Below are 23,570 nucleotides of genomic sequence, written 5' to 3' on the forward strand. Positions count from 1 at the left end.
ATCATTCGCAGCCCAAGCTTTCTGCTGAATCGTCAGTAATCTAAAGGAGCACTAATAAATTTTGATTAAATTTTTACTGTGGGCCGATGACACACTAGGATTGTCCTCTACACCCTTGTATAATTGAGGGCTGGGGTTTCCATTTCTAACAGCCGGCAGCAGAGAGATAATAAATCCAAGCGCTCCAGCAATGTCTCTTTTTATGTGCCTGTAGATAATTGTCTTACTGTTGCTAAGAAACTTTTTCTCTCTTCAATAAACACAACGAAAATTCTTTCTAAGATCCTAAAACACGTTGTAACAAGACCCAGGAAGTCGGTTGCCAAACGTGAGGAGAGATGTCACGTGAAATCATTACAATAACAAAAGATCCTGATCTAAGCATTTCTTCTCATGACTTATAGGGTTTGGCGGAGACCTGATAAAAAAATAAAAAAATAAATGTCCACAGCCAGTTAGCTGGTCTGGTTACCCGGTTCCTGCAATGTGGCTCCCGACTCTGCCTCTTCCGGTTCCCACCTGGCTGGAAGTGTGATGTCCTGTCTACACACCATTTATTTCAATGTGGGCTGGAAGAGTAGATGTGAATTACTGCAGTCCTTTACTTCCTCCCTGCAGATGTCAGTAGCAAGAGCAGATAGACAGTAAAGGTCGATTTACACGTGTAGATAATTGGGCAACAAACGTTCCTGCAAACGCTTGTTACTGACAATCTGCCTATGTAAAGGTGCAGCAGATCATCCGATGAAAAAACGAAATGCTCATTCATCAGGTGAAACAATGCAGGCACCTAAATTATCGTTTCTGGGCAGCAGATCGTGCTGTCCAGAAACAATGCAGCTGTATGAGGAAAAGCGATTGCAATAGTCATCACTCATCCTCATACTTCACCGCCACTGAGCGAGCAGCCGACTGTCGGGAACGGACAACTCCTTCCAGATGATCTACTGCTTCTCGGCAGGTATAAATGCACCTTAAAACAGAGAGATATTGCTAAAATAACATGTACTACTGTGCACTACGAGGGGATGCAAAGAGAGGAGAGGCAGTGACCTAGTAATCCGTGAACATGCTGCACCTCCACTGTATCTATAACATGGTAGACAATGTTCCTGTTAGTTACAGTTTGTGAAATGAAGGAGAGCTCTGCAGCTAAGCTAAGATGATCTAAGAACAGTCCTGAACAGTCAGGACTATAACATAGCAGCATAATGTGCAGCTGGGCTTGAGAGACAGACAGCTACACTAGAAATGACTGGGCTCTACAGCAAATTTTTGAACGGGGACCCCCCCAACACAGCAACTTTTTTGCAACCCCTTCCTCCCATGCAACCCCCACTCCTGTGGCTAGTCAAGATCTCTCATTCAGACTAGGTCCGGAAGCCGCTCTGTCCGTTTTCTACATGTATATACTGTATGTCATGTCACTGAATATACTGTCACGGTATATAATGTCATTGTATAATACTGTTGAGGGGGCCCTGACAAAATCTTTTAGTCCTACTTCCGGACGAGCCCCTTCTGAGTTCAGGCCCTAAAGCAGCCACTTCCCCTTATAGATACGCCCCTGACCCCCACCCTGTTTTAGCTTATTCGTTTCACAATTATGTATATTTTTTTTTTTTTGTGGTCATTCCCGATTCAGCAGCACGACGAGGATTTTTTTTTCCAACAGAGTAGCTTTATTTTAAAACAACAAGACTATCGATTATATTTTGCTTCAGATTTAATAATCCTCTAGATGGTGTAAACGTAAAGGGGTTGTGCAGGCAGTATATAGTGATGACCTATCCTCATATCTGATCTGCGGGGGTGCAACACCCGGCAACCCCGCCGATCAGCTGTTTGAAGAGGAGGCGGCGCTCCATGCGAGCGCTACTTCCTCTTCATTACACTGCGCGTTGTCTCAATAGTCTGGGCAGTGCAGTGTAATTACAAGTACTTGAATTCTCTTGAATGAGCGAGTACTTGTAATTACATTCGCTTCGAAGAGGACGGGCAGTGTAATGAAGAGGAAGTAGCGCTCACATGGAGCGCCACCGCCTCTTCAAACAGCTGATCGCCAGGGGTGCTGTGTGTCAGACTCCCACAGATCAGATCCTGCGGGCAGGTCACAAATGTAACATTTCTCACTGATAAAACATATTAGAAAGTTTCTTGTGGTCGCTTGTACTATTGATTTATGGAAAGGTGTATGAAAAGTTAGTGACTATTAAGTTAATTTCCTGAAGTTGGACCATCACTGTCATTTAACCAGGAAGCAAATGATGCTCCATCCTGAACAACTTCTTAATAAGCTCCTGACACAGTAAGATCCTTCTCACAATGATCAACAGTTTACAGACTCCTGACACTGGATACAAGAGCAAACAGAATTAAATCTCTGCAGTCAGGTGGAAGCTATCTTAGGAGATGAGGTAAGCGGTGGTTTTCAAATAACTCCCGCAGTAACATAAGCCATGGCTCTATTATTGGCAGACAGGCTGAGGCTGTGAGATTTATAGTAAGAGGAACTGGATCTAGCACAGCGATATTCAGGAGAGAAACATCGGCAAATAAAACTACTTCAAAATCAGTAAAGTATCAGCTTCCAGGCTACTGCTTGTTAGCAGGACAATGACAGGCAGCTCTTGTAACTAGCCGAACAATGGCGGACGGACCATTCCGGATCTAACACAGACAACAGGGATTTCGAAAAATAGTGCAAGGAGTTGTGTATGGGGGTGCCATAGAAATTTTGTAATTCAATAAACTTATTTTTCAACCTGCCAAAGCTGTAATTCAATTGGTTGCTACAGGCAACTATGCGGTATTATAGCACTGATGTTTGTGATCCTCCAAAATATGAAAAAAAAAAATTTGATAGTATCTTGTTAGGCTACTTTTACACTGGTGTTTTGGCTTTCCGTTTGCGCGATCCGTTCAGGGCTTTCACAAGCGGTCTAAAACGGATCAGTTTTGCCCTAATGCATTCTGAATGGAAAAGGATCCGCTCAGAATGCATCAGTTTGCCTCCGTTCCGTCTCCATTCCGCTTTGGAGGCGGACACCAAAACGCTGCCTGCAGCGTTCTGCTGTCCGCTTGACAAAACTGAGCCAAACGGTTTCTATGACAAAATCTGGCACAATAGACTTTCAATGGTGTTCAAGATGGATCCGTCTTGGCTATGTTAAAGATAATACAAACGGATGCAGACGTTTGTATTATCTGAACGGATCCGTCTGTGCAGATTCATGACGGATCTGCACCAAACGCAAGTGTGAAAGTAGCCTTAATAGGCTTGCCCCATTCTCCGTTAGAGATCAAGTTTTCAATTGGACTATTTTTTTTAATCCTCCTATTTCTAGATATTGCTGTTCTATACATGTTATGGCACCCCGGGTCTTCTTTTGATTGCCTCTCAGAATGTCCATCAAATACATGAACGCCGCTAATGTGCTGGTTGGCATTGGCTGGTCTGCACAATAGAAACATAGAAACATAGAAACATAGAATGTGTTGGCAGATAAGAACCATTTGGCCCATCTAGTCTGCCCAATATACTGAATACTATGGATAGCCCTTGGCCCTATCTTATATAGCAGGGATCACTATGGTGGTGTGGATTTTAACGTAGATTTGTTGAAGAATTTGTAGTGAAATCCAGAACTGATTTTCTTTTTGATCCTAGGTGAGTGAACCTTAAATGTAGGCATTCATTTTTAATTAAAAGGGGTTGTCTCAATTCAGCTTGGCTTGATTCATTTTTCCATTGCATTAGGCACTTCTGGTTTCCATGGTTACGACCACCTTGAAGTCCAGGGACGGTGGCCGTGCTTGCACAATACAGGAAAAAGTGCTGCCCTGTGTGTGTCCCCCATGGCCCGGGCCATCAGAGAGGCCGGCCACTTTTCCTACAACGCGCAAGCACGGCCACCACTGCTGGATTGCAGGGTGGTCGTAACCATGGAAACGAGAAGTGTATAATGTGGTGGACAAAGGAATCAAGCCAGCAAAGAAGGCAATTTGGACAATCACAATACATTAGAAAGTGTCTTGTATTAACTTTGTCTACGTGATAAATGCCATTTGCTGAAGTGAGACAACCCCTTTAAATCATGTATCTATCAGTTATAGCAATAGATTATCAAAGCTCCTCTGGCAATCTCTTCTCCTCCTTATACACAGACCATTTCCGAAATGACTGACTGGCTAAGATTAGTATATGACGCACCATAAATTGTTCGGCTCCCACAGTCACAAAATGGTGGTAGAGAATGAATTAACCCCTGCTTCTGAAGGCTTCTTATGGATGGCCTAACACCATGGACTCTGTAAGGTGACCGTTTCCTTTTGAACCTATGTGGATTTCACCATCATTATAATTATTTTTTTCTCTCTCGCATTCCTGGAATTATTTTTCACGGGGGAGCATATTCTTTTAAATAAAACATACATTCGAAACAATTGCCCGGCTATTGGGTTACAGAAAAGGCTTAAATAATTCTGACCTCCGCTGCCTGCGTCTCCTGATGCAATAACGTAAGGCCGGTTAAATCTTCCAGAAAGGAATGCGAAGAGTTGAAAACTTCGGCCAAGAACTGGAAGCCATCTTTCTCATACTGATCAATCACCTAAAAAGACAGAAGCAAGCATTAGTATAAGAAGTGCCATCAATCACCTACAGATTACAGTAAAGAGGTGTAACAGCGGCTCAAAGGTCAACTCCACAGTCGACTAATGGATGATACAGTTGATCTTGGGTAACCAGTTTCAGAGCTGTCACCTGAATGCAAGCACTGGACTAAACCGCCAGAAAGCAGGGAACATTGTGATACTTTTACTGCTCTTTCAGAGATAAATTGCTTTTCTGCCCAGAGTACAAAACGACCTTGAATGTTTTTATATTTGTCCTGAAGTTATTGTCTGCAGGAAGACACACTGCAAGGACGGAGCATCATGTTTGTTCTGAACAATCCAAGAAAAGGGACGACGGCGGCTACGGCGCCTTCAGATGGATTCATTGTCCCATGGAGATGCCTTCTACATTACTGGTCAGAGAGCGTGGTAGATGGTGACCAGATAATCAAAATGATTAAAAATAATTAATTAAAGGGGTGTTTAATATTGATGGCCTACTCCCAGGATAGGTCACCAATATCTGATTGGTGGAGGCCTTCGCCAAGCAGCTGTCAGAAGAGGCCACATAGCTGCGGGCTACTGTCATATCTGCATTATTTGCCATTTATTACATCCAGATGCATTCGCTTTGTCTGTATCCGATTGTATTAAATCAAAACTGAACAACAAATTAAAAGTCAATGGGCGCCGGATCAGTTTTTGTTCGCTAACCAAAAAAAAAGGATCCGGCAACATTGATTTTTATGCCAGATCCGGTTTGTTCTGATTAGCAAACCGGACATAAAACCACAGCTTGCAGCAGTTTTGTGTCTGGCACCAAAACGAAACAAAAAACAGAACGGATGAACAGGTATGCATCCTGATCAGTTTTGTCCCCATTGACAAAGAATGGACAAAACGGTACAGTTTAATTCCAGTTTTGAGATCCTCTGCCGGATGTGAAAGCAGCCTTACTAAGCACAGCATCATTCATTGTATAGCGGCTGTGCGTGGTACTGCAGCTGAGGCCCATTCACTTGAATGGGAAGAGATGCACCGCCTAGGTCATGTGACCGATTAACGCCACTGGCCTAAGAAGAGGTGCTCATTGGAGTGCCATGACCTCTTCAAACAGCTGGTTGGCGGGGGTGCTGGGCTCCCACTGATCTGATAGTAATGGCTTATCCTGAAGATAGGTCATCGATATCTAACTCCCAGAAATCCTCTTAAATTGGGTTTAATTTTGCAGTCATTTTAATATGTCAATATGAAATAAAGCATAGTTGTGGCCCTTTAAGAGAACCTATTAAGGGTTAGCACGCGATACTGTGTTTTCCCAGGTTGGCAGCTGGGTAAGATCAGATCAGCTCACCTCAACTGCTAAAGGGGTTGCCTTAATGAAAAAACACCTTTCGGGTCCAATTCACACGTCCGTATGTGTTTTGCGGACACTGGCAATGCGCGTTCCACATTTTGCAGGCCGCACATTGCCGGCACTCTCATAGAAAAGGCCTTTTCTTGTCTGCAATTGTGGGCCAAGAATAGGACATGTTCTATTTTTTTGCGGGACGGAAGTGTGGATCCACAAATGCGGATGCGGATAGCACATTCCGGCCCCACTGAAAATGAATGGGTCCGCACACATTCCGCAAAATTGCGGAACGGATGTGGACCCATTTTGCGGACGTGTGAATGGACCCTTAAAGGGAACCTGTCATGTTGAAGGTGGTGTCTGAGCTGCAGGCAGCCCATTATAGAGCAGGAGGAACTGAGCAGATTGATATATAGTTTTGTGGAAAAAGATTCAATAAAACTTGTATTTAATACATTTAAATTTCTGCTTATTTTGGCTTTTGAAGTCCAAGAGGCGGTCTCATCTGTGATCGGCCGGCCTTCTCTCCGACTGTGTATACAAAGATAGCGGTCAATCACTGACAGGACTTCCTCCTTGACTTCAAAACCCAAAATGAGCAGAAATATAAATGAATAAGTTACAAGTTAAACTGAATCTTTTTCCACCAAACTATCTGTCAATCTTCTCAGCACCTACTGCTCTGTAACATTGAACCTGCAGCTCAGACACCACGTTCAACACGACAGGTTCCCTTTAAGTAGTGCATATGGTTAGGCAGGTATACCCACTTTAAAGGTGATCTCCGCTTTGAACGGTCTTTGAAATGTCCTTAGACCTTAGGAGGTCACAAAGTGCACACCTCTTGAGACTAGCAGTAAGCATTCACTACAGGGCCACCACAAGGGAAATTAGGATTTACATTCCCCACTGAAATCAATGGGATGTCTATATAATGTAGGAAAGGACGGGTCCCCAGAGTCATCGCTCTCCAATCTGACCAAGAGCTGAAGATCCTGAATAACAGACCCCTTCTATTACAAGATTGATGGTGGTCTGTGTGCTGGGACATACACTGATCAGGGGTCTTATCACCTCATATGAAAAGAGCGGCAGGTCGTACTAGACTGCTGCTACGCCATTCATTCTCTGTGGGACGTCTGGAGATAGGCGATTACACATATTGGTTATTTCCGGTAGTCCTATTGATATGAATATAGTGGTCGAGGTCATGCGCGTCCTGACGCTCCATTAATACAGGGGAGGAGACCTCAATTCTCGTGATCATCGGAGGTCCCACTTATTAGATGATAATCCCCTAATCTGTGGTTAGGAGATCACTTCAGAACTTCGCACAATCCTTTTAACTCCGAATACCCTAATAGGGTATGTGAAAATGGCTTTCCTGCACTGACAACTGTTTTACTTTTTAACTTTTTTATGTTTTATTATAAAGTTACTACGCAGTAATTCTAGGAAAAAAAAAAAAAAACTATTTTGCTGGTATACCCTAAAGAGGTTATCCAGGAATTTGATATCGATGACTTAGGCCTCATGCACACGACCGTATTTATGGTCAGCATCCGAGCCGCAGTTTTGGCGGCTCGGATGCGGACCCATTCACTTCAATGGGGCTGCAAAAGATGCGGACAGCACTCTGTGTGCTGTCCGCATCCGTTGCTCCGTTCCGAGGCCCCGCAAAAAAATATATAGCATGTCCTATTCTTGTCCGTTTTGCGGACAAGAATAGGCATGTCTACGATAGGCCGCCGGTTCCGTTCCGCAAATTGCGGAAGGCACACGGACGGCTTCCATTTTTTGCGGATCCGCGGTTTGCGGACCGCAAAAAACATCAAGGTCGTGTGCATGAGGCCTTATCTTCAGGGTAGGTCATTAATATCACATAGACGGCGCCCAACTCCTGGCACCTCTGGCGGTCGGCTGCTTGAAGAGGCCGCTGCACTCATCAGAGCTCCAGTGGGTGCTGTGATGTCAACACAACTTACCCAGCACAGCGCTGTGCTTAGTATTGTATCTCAGCCCAATACACTTAAATGGGACTGCGCTATGCCTAGGACTGTGATGGCTAACCTTCAGCACTGGGGCCGTGGTAAATCTACAACTCCCAAGATGCACACTTGCTTGGCTGTTCTCAGAACTCCACAGAAATGAATGGAGCATGCTGGGAGTCGTAGTTTCACCACAGCTGGAGTGCCGGAGGTTAGCCATCACTGGCCTAGGCCATGTGACCAATGTACAGTAATGTCCCTGGCGCTAATAGAGTGCTGAGGCCTCTCTCAAAAGCTGACCGTGTGTGTGTGGGGGGGGGAAGTTCCTGGGAATCGGACCGCCGCCTAAATCATATTGATGACCTATCCTGAGGATAGAATCACAAGAACGAGAAAGGACTGGCACTCACTGTAAGTTGTCTGCAAAAGGTTCTTGTTTATTGTCCCATAATCCTGTGACGCGTTTCGACACTCGCAGGTGTCTTTATCAAACAGCTATCCTAAGGATAGGTCATCAAATTCCTGGATAAACTTTAAACCGGATAAAACATCCGACAGTTTACTGTAGAGGGTCTTTATGCTGGGAACTCGAATCTCAGCTGGTTTTACTATGGGAGAAAGATTTTAACTGCAGAGGTGCCAGGGTAGGCAATAAAAGATGGCGGCTGAAACTATGAGGGACGTGACATAACCAGTCAGAAAAATGACATGACCAACAGCTTTGTTTCTGTACTAGAGGTATGAGCATACACATTGCTATGTCCCTAGATTGTTAGCATAATTACGGAAAGTATGCAAACTTTACAAGCAAGTGATATTTAAAGAAAACTTGCAACGTGCACATCAAAGAAGACCAGATCAAGGTCTATAATAATTATATAACAAATATGTCACAGTCTTAAGCTGCAGGCCCTAAAACCAAAATCAGATCACAAGCGTGTTAGGGCAAAAAGCAGAAATAACAGAAGAAACTGTAATTATTTAACTCTGATCTGAAAGAAGCCGCAGTCCTTGTAGAAGGGGGATATGTTGCTCCCGAATGACAATCATGACGACTTTCATCCTACATAATGACAGACTGAAGTCCAGTACAAGCTTCTGAATACAGCACTATATCTCACTAAATCCATGGATATGTATTTAAAGTGCGTCGATTAGCTGTCACCATGGGTCTGGAATCTCTGCCCACCATCGATCAATGTCTGCCCATACATTTCCCCTGCAAAAGCTGATGCATGGGAAATAAATGGTTGTCAATCCAATGCAAGTCTACCGGAGAGGCTCTCCTTTCTGACTCATAGAGGGGTGTCCTGAGCAAGGGACCCACCTAAATGACACGCATATGCTCCAATAGGGCATATGCACAGAAATAGTCTTCATGATACAATCGCTTTAAGGTGTATTTTTGAGAAAAATGCACATTAGTGTTAGACATGCACTAACTACAATGCTTATACACTAAACCAGTTCTGTATACAGCAGGGCCCTGGACGACGGCTAGGGGCCCGCCTAGGGTGCTAACTTGCTACTCGTAAGGGAGGCAGGGTGCACAATTAAATAATGAGCGCTGAAGTTCTCAATAGTACATGAAGCTCACTAGCTCAGGGATGGATGAATATGGAGCTCCTAGTGCCAGCGCTGGTATTACTCACCACTCCCTGGTCTTCTTCTCAGGGTGCTCACGTTGCACCAGGCCCTGGCAGCACACAGTGTCAGGACACACTGTGCGTAGGAACATACTAGGACCTGACGCTGTGTGAAGTCAGGTCACAATGTAAGAACAAGGTCTGCATTCAGGGGACCAGGGTGTGATGTGGGGAATTATAGGGGTCTGATGAAGGGTCTGTATAAATTTGGTTTCTGATCGGGAGTTTGTATAAACTTGGGGTCTGATCTGGTGTCTGTATACATTTGGGGTCTGATCTAGAGTCTATATAAATTGGAGGCTAATCTGAGGACTGTTTAAATTTAGGGGCTGATCTGGGGTCTGTGTAAACTTGGGGTCTAATATGAGGTTTGTATAAATTTGGGGTCTGATCTAGAGTCTGTATAAAGTTGGGGTCTGACCTGGGGTCTGCAAAACTGGGGTCTGATCTGTGGCTGTATAAGCTTAGGGTCTGATCAGGGTTCTGTATTAATGTGGGGTCTTATCTGGGTCTGTATAAATTTGGGGTCTTTTTTTGGAGTCTGTATAAATAAGAGGTCTGATCTGGGGTCTATATGAACTTGGGGTCTATATGAACTTGGGGTCTGTATAAATTTGGGGGCTGATTTCATGTCTGTATAAATTTGGGGCCTTAGCTCAGGGAGGGATGAATAGTGAGCTCCTAGTGCTAGCCCTGGTATTACTCACCACTCCCTGGTCTTCTCAGGGTGCTCACGTTGCAGTAGTCCCTTGCAGCACACAGTGTCAGGACACACTGTGCATAGGAACATAGTATGACCTGACGCTGTGTGACGTCAGGTCACAATGTATGAACAAGGTCTGCATTTAGGGGACCAGGGAGTGATGTGGGGATTTGTAGGGTCAATAGGGGTCTGTTGAAGGATCTGTATAAATTTGGGTTCTGATCTGGATTCTGTATAAACTTGGGGTCTGATCTGAGGTTTGTATAAACTTGGGGTCTGATCTGGCGTCTGTATAAATTAGGGGTCTGGTCTGGGGACTCCATAAATTTGGGGTCTGATCTTTGGTCTGTATACATTTGGGGTCTGATCTGGGGTCTGTATACATTTGGAGGCTGATCTGATGACTGTATAAACTTGGGGTCTGATCTGTTGTTTGTATACATTTGGAGGCTGATTTGGGGCCTGTATAAGCTTAGGGTCTGATCTGGGTTCTGTATTAATTTGGGGTGTTATCTGGGGTCTGTATAAATAAGAGGTCTGACCTGGGGACTATATAAACTTGGGTCTGTATAAATTTGTGGGTTAATTTGTGTCTGTATAAATTTGGGGTCTCATCTGGAGTCTGCCTAAAATTTAAGGTCTGGTTTGGGGTATGCATAAATCTGGGGACTGCATACATTTTGGGTATGATCCGGAGTCTGCATAAATTTGGATCTGCCCCTTGAACGCTTCTTTTAAATTGTGTTTATTTCTTTATTAGAAAGTACGGTAAACTGATTAGGGGGACGGCAATTTGCCTGCTCTGGCTAGGGCACCCAAATACATTGTCCCAACCCTGGTATACATCTACACAAAGTATTAAATTAAATATTTTTGCTCCTCCCTGCAGGAAAAACAGTGCTCATAAAAACTGCTTGGAAACTGCAGTGGATGAACCAAGACAAGGACTGTACCGTACATATCAAGGTTCGGAGGAAAGCTTTAAAGTGCTCTACACTGGGTGACAACTGAAAATCTTAGCACAGTATATTGTGCTCTTGTTCCAGAAGTGACTGCAGGCTTCTTCCTGTTTCTTTTTAATGATATACATTTTTGTCTACCCTTTATCTCTACTCCTCCTTGCAGTGGAGTGTAGTTCACATACTGCCTACGACAAGCATGCTGCTGCATAAAACACAGTATAAAGCCTCTCCTGTGCCTTAGACCTGCATTTGTCACTCGCCAGCATTTTGCTCACAATTTGGAACACTCAATATATCTATAACTTTTGCTTCATGTAATCTAGCCTCATTTTCCTATGCAATGCATCATAGAACATGCAGTTACCAGAGCTAATACCTGCAGAAAGTGATTTCTACAATAATGATGGTGGACAAAAGCTGGATATACAATGAAATGATGAGTTTGGAACGAATAGCGAGCACACAGGGAGGAAAGTAATAATAGCTTTAAATATTTCTTAATAAAGCTAATAGTACCTTCATCTCTGGGTGCTCACCATTAGATCCACCCTCGTCTTCATGTTTTATGTACATTGTTATTCATTGAATGTGCTGGCTGTGGTATCCATCTTATTAATTGTGGTACCCGTCTGCTTTCGGTTTTCTAGAGCAAAAGCTGGAAGTATCATGAGTGATACATGAACATGTATTATATAATGTGGGCTTGGTTATGGGGTGATGGGTATAATTTAATGTGTCCACTGGCATCACTATCGAGAAATGGGATTGCTAATACTCAAAAATGGTAGCCTCTTTACTGAAAACACCAACATTTACCCAGTCAAAAGTTCATGACCAAAGACGAGAGAATTGTTTCTACTGATCTGATTTCACTCCAAAGAAAATGGAAGAATAAAATCAAGAAAATCTATCACCACATAACAATACAATCAGTGACAGAGGGAAAATGGCTCAGGGGCTAGGGTCAGGTCCTGGATTGGGTCGCTCTCGTCAGGGTGGTTACTTTGTGGCTAGGCACTTCAGGGCAAACATAGTCCCCCTGACAGAGTATATTAGCGACAGAGACCACCATGGGCGGACTTGCCAAAGACCCTACAGGGAAATTTCACAGTGGGCCAATGTCCAGAGGGTCGCTCAAACCCTCCTCTTGGCCGCCAACCAAGTACATAGTGATCTTCTGCTCTCAGCATTAATTAATGTAGGAGGATCAGGCACTTATGTGCCTGGCTGGTAGAAGAAAGTGCTCTCTTGTCTTCAACTGTAATGCTGTCCTCAGGAACATGATACAGTTTCATATTGTGGCGCGGGCTACAGTATTTTGTGCTACACTATGGTATTTGGTTCTGCACTATTTATGGTAAGTTCCCGGTCTGCCCCTGGAGACCACACCTCACCAATATGCTGTGACCCCCCCCCCCCCATTTACCACAAATCCAGATGCCAGGGACACCTCACCATAACCACAGGTATTGCTAGTTTGGTGGTTGATGCCATGTACACTTTCTGCATTTCTTACTGGAGTCTTTACATCCCTCAGATTTATCTACAGGGAATAATATTTGGGAGGATTCTGGAGAAAAAAAATTACTTAATTTGTATACACAATGTATACCAAGTATGAAAAATTACAATTTGTTGAGGCACGAAGTCAATTAAAACAGGAATAGAGGTCTTAGATGGAAGGGCTTATGTTTGGCAACAATCCTATTCTTGGATATGCACCATTTCCAAAAGTCAATGCAAAACACAATTTAAATTGTTACCACTCTACCATAAAAACATGAATAACAATTCACGTCTTCTGTTCTAAGAAAATAATGACATCAACGTTTGGGATACAGTGTCATTCATGTTATACACTTTGTTTTGCAGGATGTTGTCTTACGGCACGGACCATTGATACAGGCTCCTGCAGTCTATGATACAAATCTAAACATTACGAGAAAAGAAAAGAGCCAACACGAAAAAGGGCTACATGTACTAAAAAATAAATCTGTGTGTAGCCAGGTTCTGGCATGGCTTAGAGTTACATAGAAAGAGTGACCTTCCTGTCCTACCACACTGAGGGAAGGTTCCCATACACAAACAGGAAAGGGAGCAGAGGAAGGAAGCCGAGCCTGTAAGGACAACGCTGGACTTAAAGCAAATGGATTCATTCAATACTAATTGGAAGGGTGGTTATGAAAATTTCGGAGCCGACCAAGCCCCTTCATTGCGTAGACTGACTGGAATAAAAGCACCTTAAATGGTAAAAAGGAAAAGAAGTCATGCAAAGCTGCTAGCTAATGTGCAAGCGGTATCCTTTTGGTAACATCCCGGTATTAGGCTAGGTTCACACGTACTAGCTTTCGTAGTCCATGCAGTATATTAGCTGAACAACCTGATGTTAGGTTGTTATGAATAGGATTGAGAATAACCCTGTTGCAGAAAGCATTTTAGAAATGAGCAATGTTGCTGTTGGTCAGGGGCGGACTGGCCATAGACCATACAGAAAAATTTCCTAGTGAGCCAATGCCCAGGGGGCTACTCGAGCCCTCCTCAGGCCATTGAGTACCTAATGATCTGTTGCTTTCAACAATAATTAACAATGGGAGCATCAGGTACTTATGTACCCAGTCGGATACCCTTCCGAATTCAACTGTATCACCTTTAACCAGAGCTTCCTGCCCCGCAGTTCACCCTTATAGGAAAAGGCCACTAGACTTAAAAGCTATGAGGCAGTGTACAGAGGAACAGTGATGGCCAGTTCGCATTGTTTGCCAGCGAACACATGCGGGCTGCCATCTTTAGTAAGGTAGACTCACCCGTCTGGCGATGTACAGGTAAGCCCTTACCTGTGCCTGTGCTCGAAGCCGGTCTGAAATCAAACGCAGTCACCGGGAGCAGGCAGTTCCGAGAACAGCCCGATGAAGGCCCCCGGCGGCTGTTCTCGTAACTGCCTGCTCCCTGTGACTGCGTTTGATTTCAGACCGGCTCCCGGCACAGGTGAGGGCTTACCTGTGCATCGCCGGACGGGTGAGTCTACCTTACTAAAGATGGCAGCCCGCATGTGTTCGCTGGCGAACACTGAGAACTGGCCATCACTGCAGAGGAATGCAGGCATCTCAGGCTCCAGGGTGGAAGAGGCCTGTGGCCTGCACTGCAGATGGCATGACTGAGCCCTGAGCCCGCCTACTTCTGTTGCTCGATTTGGATGGGCCACTTTTCCTTTTTTTTTCCAGGGTCACTAAGTTGCCACTAAGTTTCCAGGGTCACTAAGTTTTTTTTGTACCTCCAGTGAGCATAAAAAATTCATAGCATTTTTAGGTCCTTATATATATATATATACACACATTACGTTTGTGGAGCCCTTCCCTTCAAAGTTCAGCCATTTATACTGTTTTCCATTTTACTAAATCATTACAATGTCATTGTCACAGTCTCTGCTTCTACAAGTCTGTTACTTCACATTTACTTGCCACCCCTTCTGCCTCCCGTTAGCACACATCTACAGTATATATTATACAGAACTGGTGTCAAGGCTGCTGTAATAACAGGACTTTATTAAATGGGTTCTCCGGGTTTTTAATACTGATGATCTATCCTCAGGATAGGTTCACACGTACTGGCGTTTGTAGTCCATGCAGTAGATTAACTGAACCACCTGATGTTAGGTTGTTATGAATGGGATTTGAATAACCCTGTTGCAGAAAGCAGTTTAGACATGAGCAATGTTGCTGTTGGTCAGGGGCAGACTGGCCATAGAACATACAGGTACATCAGTATATTGAGAACGAGCGTTTGTATGAACGTTCATCCCCCAATAATCTACCCAACAATCAGGCCGTGGCAAAGGGCCTTAAACGTTTCTTGCAACTATTAAACTCGTGAAGAGTAATCTTTACATTATGTATAATGTAATTCTCATCAGGATAGGTCATCAGTATGTGATCGGTGTGGTCCGACTCCCTGCACCCCCGCCGATCAGTTGTTTAAAGATGTTGTGGCTCTCCAGTGAGCACAGAGGCCTCTTTGCAGATTGCGGCACTCACCGGAACACTGCGACCTCTTCATACAGATGAGTGGTGGGGCTGCCAGGAGAATTAAACACTCAGACACTCCCTTAGCGATTAACCAGAAAGTTTCCTCAACATACACTTGCAATTCTTCTTTAGATACGAAGTTCCGGTTATCGCTCCATCTGCTCTTACAGCAGATATCAGAAAGGAATAAAGGGCCCTTTACAGTGGGTAATAATCAGACAGATAATCACTAACGAGTGTTCATAGGAACGCTTGTTAGCGATGTCAAGGTGCCACAGATTACCCAATGGGTACTTGCATCATTCATGCCGACACCTACATCATCGTTTCCCGGAAGCTGATCGTGCTGTGTAAACAGCCTATGCTGTCAGCTGAAGAGTCTGTATGAGCAACGGCACTAGCGATCACTGCTCCCCACACTGTGGAGGAGATTGCTGACGAGCAGGCGTTTGTTGGGAAGGAACTCTTCGCCTGCAGAATCGGCCCGTGTAAAGGGACATTAAGTAAAGGGCTGTAGTAACACTTTCCTACTTGGCCATATTGATATGAATTTTTTGCCTGCAAGTATAGGAAACTTTCAAACATCGGAGAGAACGTAATTTTTTGTTTCTAGGCTAGACTTTACATAATGAAGTTCATATCTTGAGGGGGGTATCGAGACGCAGCGCTTGCAGAGGCACCACTTCGAACAGCTAATTGGCGGGGGTGATGGGAGTCAGACCCCCGCTGATCTGATATTGATGACCTATAGGACAGGTTGTCAATATCTGTAGCCTGGAAAACACCTCCAACACTGCCCCCCCTTCCCCGTTGACCGATGTTGATTTCAACGTGGCAGAGAGAGAAAGTGCCGGCCAGGGTGCGACAGGCACCAAACCCAGCGGCGGGGGAACAGGTAAGTATGATCTTCAATGTGGGTGGACCACACTGGGAGGTCTGTCTTACTCTTGGAAAAACCCCTTTATTTTAAATAAAACATCATTTTCTGATGACACAACTACTTAGGCAAGCTTTACAAACTAGATTATCCCTATTTTGTTAGGGTTCCGACCCAGAAAGTGAGCCATTGAAAAGGTCAAGCAAAGGCCGGTTTACATGGCCTGCTGGAGAAGGTAAAGATGACTGCTTGCTCATCGGTGGAGGTAAAAGCTGCATTTACATGCAGCGATCCCCTCCACTGTATAGGGATGAGAGATCGCTTATGCCATTGCACTTTCCCATACAGATTCATCTTTTCTGGCCAGCAGAGTGCTGTTTAGACAGTATGATCTGCTGCCTACAAACGATGATTTAGGTGTCTGCAGTGTTTCCCTTGTTCATTGCGTGACCGGCAGCTCCTTTACATGGGTAGATTATTTGGAACGAGCGTTTGTATGAACGTTCATCCCCAATAATCTGCCCAACAATCGGGCCGTGGGAAAGGGCCTTAAATGTTTCTTGCAACTATTTAACTGGTGAAGAGTAATCTTTACATTATGTATAATGTGATTGTAACCGATGAGGACATTTTCAGAAGACATAATGCTTGATATTCGACATCAGATATATTATATAATCATCTGGCCACTAGAAGCCAGCAAAGCCCCAAATGAAACATGAACTCTCTCTGCGCAGAGCCAGATAAGCAAATGGTGGAGAGGAAATAGAGGAGGCGGCGTGCTGAGCAGCCCCAGATAAAATAATAGGAAACTATTCCAGGATGTATCATGGGGACAAGTTGGCTTGACTCAGCAGTCTGTTCGAGAAGCACAGCAGCGGGCCCCAGCTTTATTCTTCTCCCAGCATTTAAGACAGGGTGGAGTATGAGCTGAATCCATCAGATGATTATATTCCTGGACACCCACATGAAATGACAGAGGACATTTTGCTGAGATTTTCCAGAAAGGAACACGAGGGAGTTGCCTGGGTCCGAATTTGTAACCATCACTGATCTAAGATCTCTTATCTCAGGAAGTCCATTTGTGTGTTATAACTGTGCTAGAACGGACCACAGGGGATCAATTCTCCCACAGGATGTTACAAAACCCTTTTCTATGTAATTAGCGATTAGTGAGGATCTAGAACACTGACCGTCTAGGAGAAGGTGGATTTATTTTACACTTAGTAAATTGATTTAATTTTAACCCACTGCATCCTGAACAACTAATTTACACGCATTTTATTTTCAAGTAAAGGCACTTGCTATTTAAAGGGACACATCAGAAATATATTAGAGGGTTTCGTCAGTCTTGTCGTCACGATAGACCATCAATATGTGATAGGTGGGAGTCCGTCTCCCTGCACCCATGGTGATCCACTGTTGGAAGGCGACAGGTGATGGATGCACTCTATTGTTCGGCCTGTGACTCCTCATGTATCGGTCACATGGCTTTTCTGCAGCTGAATGGGATTAAGTGGCAATACCAAGGCACAGCCGCTATACAATACGGCGCTGTATTTGGTATATTGAGAAGCCTTAGAAAACCACAAAATATGTTCTGACATCTAAATATGCAGTTTTAAGTCACAGATATGGTTGGAAGGATTTGCTACTGCAAAAAAAGGGGGTCAGTCAGCACATCCCAATGTGTAGATGCACGCTGCCATGGCTAGAAACATACAGGAAAAAAATCAAGTACAATAGTGCCATAATTATAGAAAAACCTTCTGGTGCTAATGCTGCACCTATTTTGCAAATTTTAGATTCTTGGCAAATACAATTTGTACAAAATTATTTGGGCCCGTCTGCCAAACGTCAAGGTGATCTCTATAAGACGGGAACCTAACACTAAATCCTACCTGTTATGTGGAAGGATTTGCTGACTTTAGCATAGTTGTACTGATGGGATATGTGTATATTGTATGTTCCTAAGTGACATCCCTATAATCAAACAAATTACTGAACATTTACCCCCAAAGCTATGATCAGCAATGTGCTGCACGTATTATAAAGCACAGGATGAGGACACAGTAGGAGTACCTCCTATGTATATGCTGTGTAACCCCCCGGGTACACATACCACAGGTTGAGAACTGAGGTTGTAGATCATTGTATTACTTCAAAGCGGCTCTGTCACCAGGATATACCCTATAAAACCAGACATACTGGCTGGTAGGGCTCAACAATACCTTTCTTTTGTCAGTATGCTAAACAGCCGCTGAGAAATCTGCATCTTTATTCATATGCAAATGAGAGGTTAGAGCACCAGGAGGCAGGGCTGAACCCTTTGAGCACTGCTTTGTCACATGCCCTGTGCCCTGCACCCCCCCATCCGCTTGATTGATATGCTGAGGGCAGAGCTGTGTCCTACCATCTACACTATGTACTATAGCTTCACCACACTGAGATCTGCTCAGGAAGCTAATATACATATTACTGCTTTATTCACAAGCACAATATAGGATTATAAAGACATAAGTAATATGTTTTAGTTTATAAGCATAGAAAAAACATACATCGCTATGTGGTAATGTTATAGTTTTGTAGTAAGCGCATGGTTTTTAAACGTACAGATTCCAGGTTTGAATCCTGGGAGAAACTTCCAGGTTTTTGTCTTCAAATATTTTTTTTCTTCCACACTTAAGCCATAATAAAAGTCTATATCCTTATCATATTGAGAATAATGGGGTCATTTATTATTAGAAAAAACGCCAATTTTTTTTGCGCATATCTGTTGCAGATTTGGTTGCAAAGCGGATTTGTAGCCGATTCTCTGACTTTTCCCCGCTCACGGCAGGTCTAAAAATAAGGGGATGTGGCATGGGGGACAGATTCTGTTTAACGTCATAGACAATTGCTACCGCAGCTAAGTGATTAGAGAGAGGGAGCTCTGTGTCACCCAATCAGCAATCCATACAACATGACTGCAGAGTGCCATGGCACCTGGGGACCAAATAAAGTCTCTCAAGGTCTGCCAGAAGTATTGACCCACACCATGAAATTAAAGGGGTTGTCCAAGTTATATTTATTGATGACCTATCCTCAGGTACGGATCGCTCCTATACAAGTGTATACAAGCGATCCGTACCATTGAAATGAATGGGACGGCTTGGGTGTAATTGAACCTGCTCACCGCTGCAGATGCAACGGCTAGAAGGTAAACAATGAAGAGGAGGCAGCGCTGGCACGGCGCGCGCCTTCTCTTCAAACAGCTGATCGGCTGGGGTGCCGGACCCCAGCCGATCTGATATTGATGACCTATCCTGAGGATAGGTCATCAATAAATATAACTTAGACAACGCCTTTAACGTTATTTATTCTTCACAGTAAAGGCTGCAAAATGAAAAAGTAAAAACCGTGGCAGTACAGCAGATTTTTTTTTATTTTTGTTCGACCACCTCCTCCTACCTGCTAAATAAAATTCGATCAGTAAGTCCTATGTACTCCAAAACAGCACCAAAGAAAACTACAAATAGTCTTACAAATAGCTCGCTCCGAACTGTATTCAAACAAAGTGTCATGCGAATCGACTTCGGATGTTTTATCTGAAGTCGATTCGCTCATCACTAAAGGTAACCTTTGCAGTTGATGCTGAATTGGGGTGAAGCTATGGTCAAAAAGACCATGCAAGTACATAATGTGACTGCCACTGTGATGATGAGGATGTCCACATTGTTTGTGTCTGAAGAAGAATTATGACTGCTAATAATACTGAATATATCTGCACTAAATTGCTTATTCAACCCATGATACAGCAATAATATAGCAGAGTAATGCTAAAAAGAACCCAAACAAGGCATAAAAACAGGCCAAATGGTATCCGTCTTGGACCATGTTATTGCATCCTTGCACATTTTTATATCATCTGTTAGGATAGCCAAATATACATACTTAAAGGGATTATCCGAGCCGGAAAATGCCCCCCCCCCCCCCCCCATATGCCCAGGCCCCTTACACTGATTCTCCCCGTGCGTGAATAAAAACATCCGGTGTCGGGGTGGGCAGCCAATGGCAGGCGGTGACAGGGACGCGCCAGGGGTTTTTCAAGGCTTATATACTGACCTATCTTCTGATGGGTGGGGGTCTGACACCCAGGACCCCTGCAGATCAGCTGTTTGAGAATGTACCGGTGCTCACATTAGCAGCCTTCTCTCAGCTTTCCCCAGGCCAAGTGACGTCACGTTCATCGGCCACATGGCCTAGGCGCATTGAAGTGAATAGGGCGCTGTGCTTGGTAAGCTGCAAGAAGGCCGCGGCGCTCACAGGAGCACCATTGCCTTCTCAAACAGCTGAACAGAGGGGGTCCCGGGTGGCAGACTTCCACCGTTAATTTACTAATGACCTATTCGCTGCTCAAAACTGGCCATTTTGGGGTGTTCTTGAGGACAGGGCTTTAATGTAGGTAAGTGAGAATATGTGAGTCTTAAGGATTTGTGGCTGAATATGTACAAATGATTTGATTTTTTTTCCAATTGTCAGGAAAGGAAGTGTACAACAGTTTTTTTTATGGGGGCATCCGTGTCTTGGCACATTACTATTGATGACAAGAACACTGTTACAGTTTGTAGTAACAAATGGTGCAAAAAAAGTCTTGCATATGCAAGAATAGGACTATGTATGTGTGGCTACCTCTCCACATGATAAACGCCAAAAAACGAGGATGCTATTAATAAAAAATAATTACTTTTATTGAATTACATAGAACAGTAAATACAAGTGTTGGTCAAAAGGGATAGGACATGAGAAAACGAGCCTCTGAAATAGGGCTCAACAATATGGAGAATCGCACTTGAGGGAAATTGCACTGAGTCGGATGACAATGGAATAAGTAATGGGTGGTGATGACAATACCATATCCCCACAAACATATAACATGACCATCCAAACTATCCTGGCATCCTCCTCATTTGAAACCCAGGTGAATGGTGAGACTGCGGCTGTATAAGAATGTAGCTGGTGACTAATAACTGCTGAATAATAACTGATGCCGCAAGTCCAACCCACACAGAGTCTCGCATTACATACCCATGTTGCTGCTGCTCATTGATGTCAATGGATCCCCAAGTGCCTCAACCTCGACACGTGTTTCGCCACGTAGGCTTCGTCAGGAGGTACATTCAACACTAAGACAAGTTGGGCATATATAGAGGAAAGAGGAGGGATCAATCATTACCTGCATCGGGGGACGATCTGGTGCGGTCCCGCCCATGATGCGTGACTAGTTCCTTCAGCGCCTCCCCGTCGCCCAAACAAGCGACCTAATAGGAGCACGTCCGGAAAGCAGCCACACAGCGCATGCGCCGGCCGCGTCACCCCCAACCACGTGATCGCGAGATGGTCACCTGATCCCGACGACACCGTCACATGATCACCTCAAAGGTCCTTCAGTCCCCATTCATAAATCATGCATCCTAGGACTTTATGCAATCATGAAAAGACCATGTGATCATCAGCTGCCAGACGATCATGACGTCAACATCATGCGACCATCCCGGAAGGTCCTACAGTCCCTATTACACGATCCTCAGGTACATAATCACTTGACCCCATATATTCAATCCGATCTCACCAGCCAAGCCCTAAGGATCACATACAGTACTACAGTCATCAAAAAACAAGAAGAAACATCCCATAATGCCATCATCAAAAGAAAAATGCATATGTGTATATATGTATATTTATAAAATAATTTAATGAATTATAAAAAAGTGCCTACGAAAAACTAGCTATGTCCCTTAGCCCCGATCTCATACACCCCTTTCGTAGCTAATGTCATTCTACTATACTGATCTATTTGCTAAACATTACATTGATTTGAGGACCCTCATAATAGGGATAAAGTGCGTACGTGCTTGAATTAAAAAGGAAAAACTATTCATAAAAAATGTGCTACCTCTCCACATGATCCAGAGATCCTTCACAAAACTAGTAATGGTATAAACTCCTGGACTGGAAAATTCTTGGAAATAAACAAATATTTGACGTTGGTTTCCTCGTACTAGATATAAAGCTAATGTCATAACCTTTCACATTTGCACAAGCAGCACATAAAAATTTAAAAGGACATCTGTCAGCAGATTTGTCCCTATGACACTGGCTGACCTGTTTCATGTGCACTTGGCAGCTGAAGGCATCTGTGCTGGTCCCGTGTTCATATGTGCCCGCATTGCTGAGGAAAAGATGTGTAATAGATGCCGATACATTCACATGCGACAGTTCAGCCAGTTTCATAGGTACAAATCCGCTGACAGATGCCCTTTAATAAAGGGTTTGATGGGAACAAATTGTTAGCATGCTACAAAAGCAGTTCAAACAAGCAAGGCCACTTTAACCGCAGGGTAAATAGTACATTTTTAGTTCTGCTCAAACATTCAACCTGCGACTTGGCATAGGCAGAGAAGATGCAGTTATGTCATAGTGACTGGTATGCCCAACTACTGGAAAGACCGGAGCATATTTGAACTATCCGTTATGGGGTACATGGGTAGGTGGGCTAGGTGAGTATTCATTCTCAGGCATTCATTCTCAAGGGACAGGATACTGTGTGGGAGCCACATAAGGTAGAATTTTACTGTGTGAGGGACACATAAAGGGCCTCATAATGTGCAACGGACACCTAAGGGGCCTTAGTGTGCGAGGGACACATAGGGGCCTTATAGTGTGCGAGGGACACATAGGGGCCTTATAGTGTGCGAGGGACACATAGGGGCCTTATAGTGTGCGAGGGACACATAGGGGCCTTATAGTGTGCGAGGGACACATAGGGGCCTTATAGTGTGCGAGGGACACATAGGGGCCTTATAGTGTGCGAGGGACACATAAGGGGCCTTATAGTGTGCGAGGGACACATAAGGGGCCTTATCGTGTGCGAGGGACACATAAGGGGCCTTATCGTGTGCGAGGGACACATAAGGGGCCTTATCGTGTGCGAGGGACACATAGGGGCCTTATCGTGTGCGAGGGACACATAGGGGCCTTATAGTGTGCGAGGGACACATAGGGGCCTTATAGTGTGCGAGGGACACATAGGGGCCTTATAGTGTGCGAGGGACACATAGGGGCCTTATAGTGTGCGAGGGACACATAGGGGCCTTATAGTGTGCGAGGGACACACAGGGAGCCTTATAATGTGTGAGGAGCACATAAGGAGTCTTATACTGAGTGAGTGCCACAAAATTGGGCTTATTACCGTATGATGGGCACAAAGGAAGCTTTACTAGCGGCACTGTTTCTGGGGAAAGCTTTTTAAGTAGACATCTTTACCGTATGGAGGGCACTACTGTGAGTGGGGACTTAGGAGTAATCTTTAGGGGGCACTAAGGAAGTATCATTACTGAGCTCATCATTCGTGATTCTGTG

General features: G+C 44.2%; 1 protein-coding gene across 1 annotated transcript in view; it reads right to left on the reverse strand.

Annotated features, from left to right (window-relative positions):
* Positions 1 to 23,570, reverse strand: part of ATG7 (autophagy related 7) — a 297,775-nt gene that overhangs the window by 146,132 nt on the left and 128,073 nt on the right. The window contains exon 18 of the mRNA XM_040406900.1: positions 4,491 to 4,613. Coding sequence (XP_040262834.1) covers positions 4,491 to 4,613 — 123 coding nt within the window. The remainder of the gene's footprint in view (positions 1 to 4,490; positions 4,614 to 23,570) is intronic.

Source organism: Bufo bufo, chromosome 9, assembly GCF_905171765.1.
Source record: "Bufo bufo chromosome 9, aBufBuf1.1, whole genome shotgun sequence".
Classification (NCBI taxonomy): Eukaryota; Metazoa; Chordata; class Amphibia; order Anura; family Bufonidae; genus Bufo; species Bufo bufo.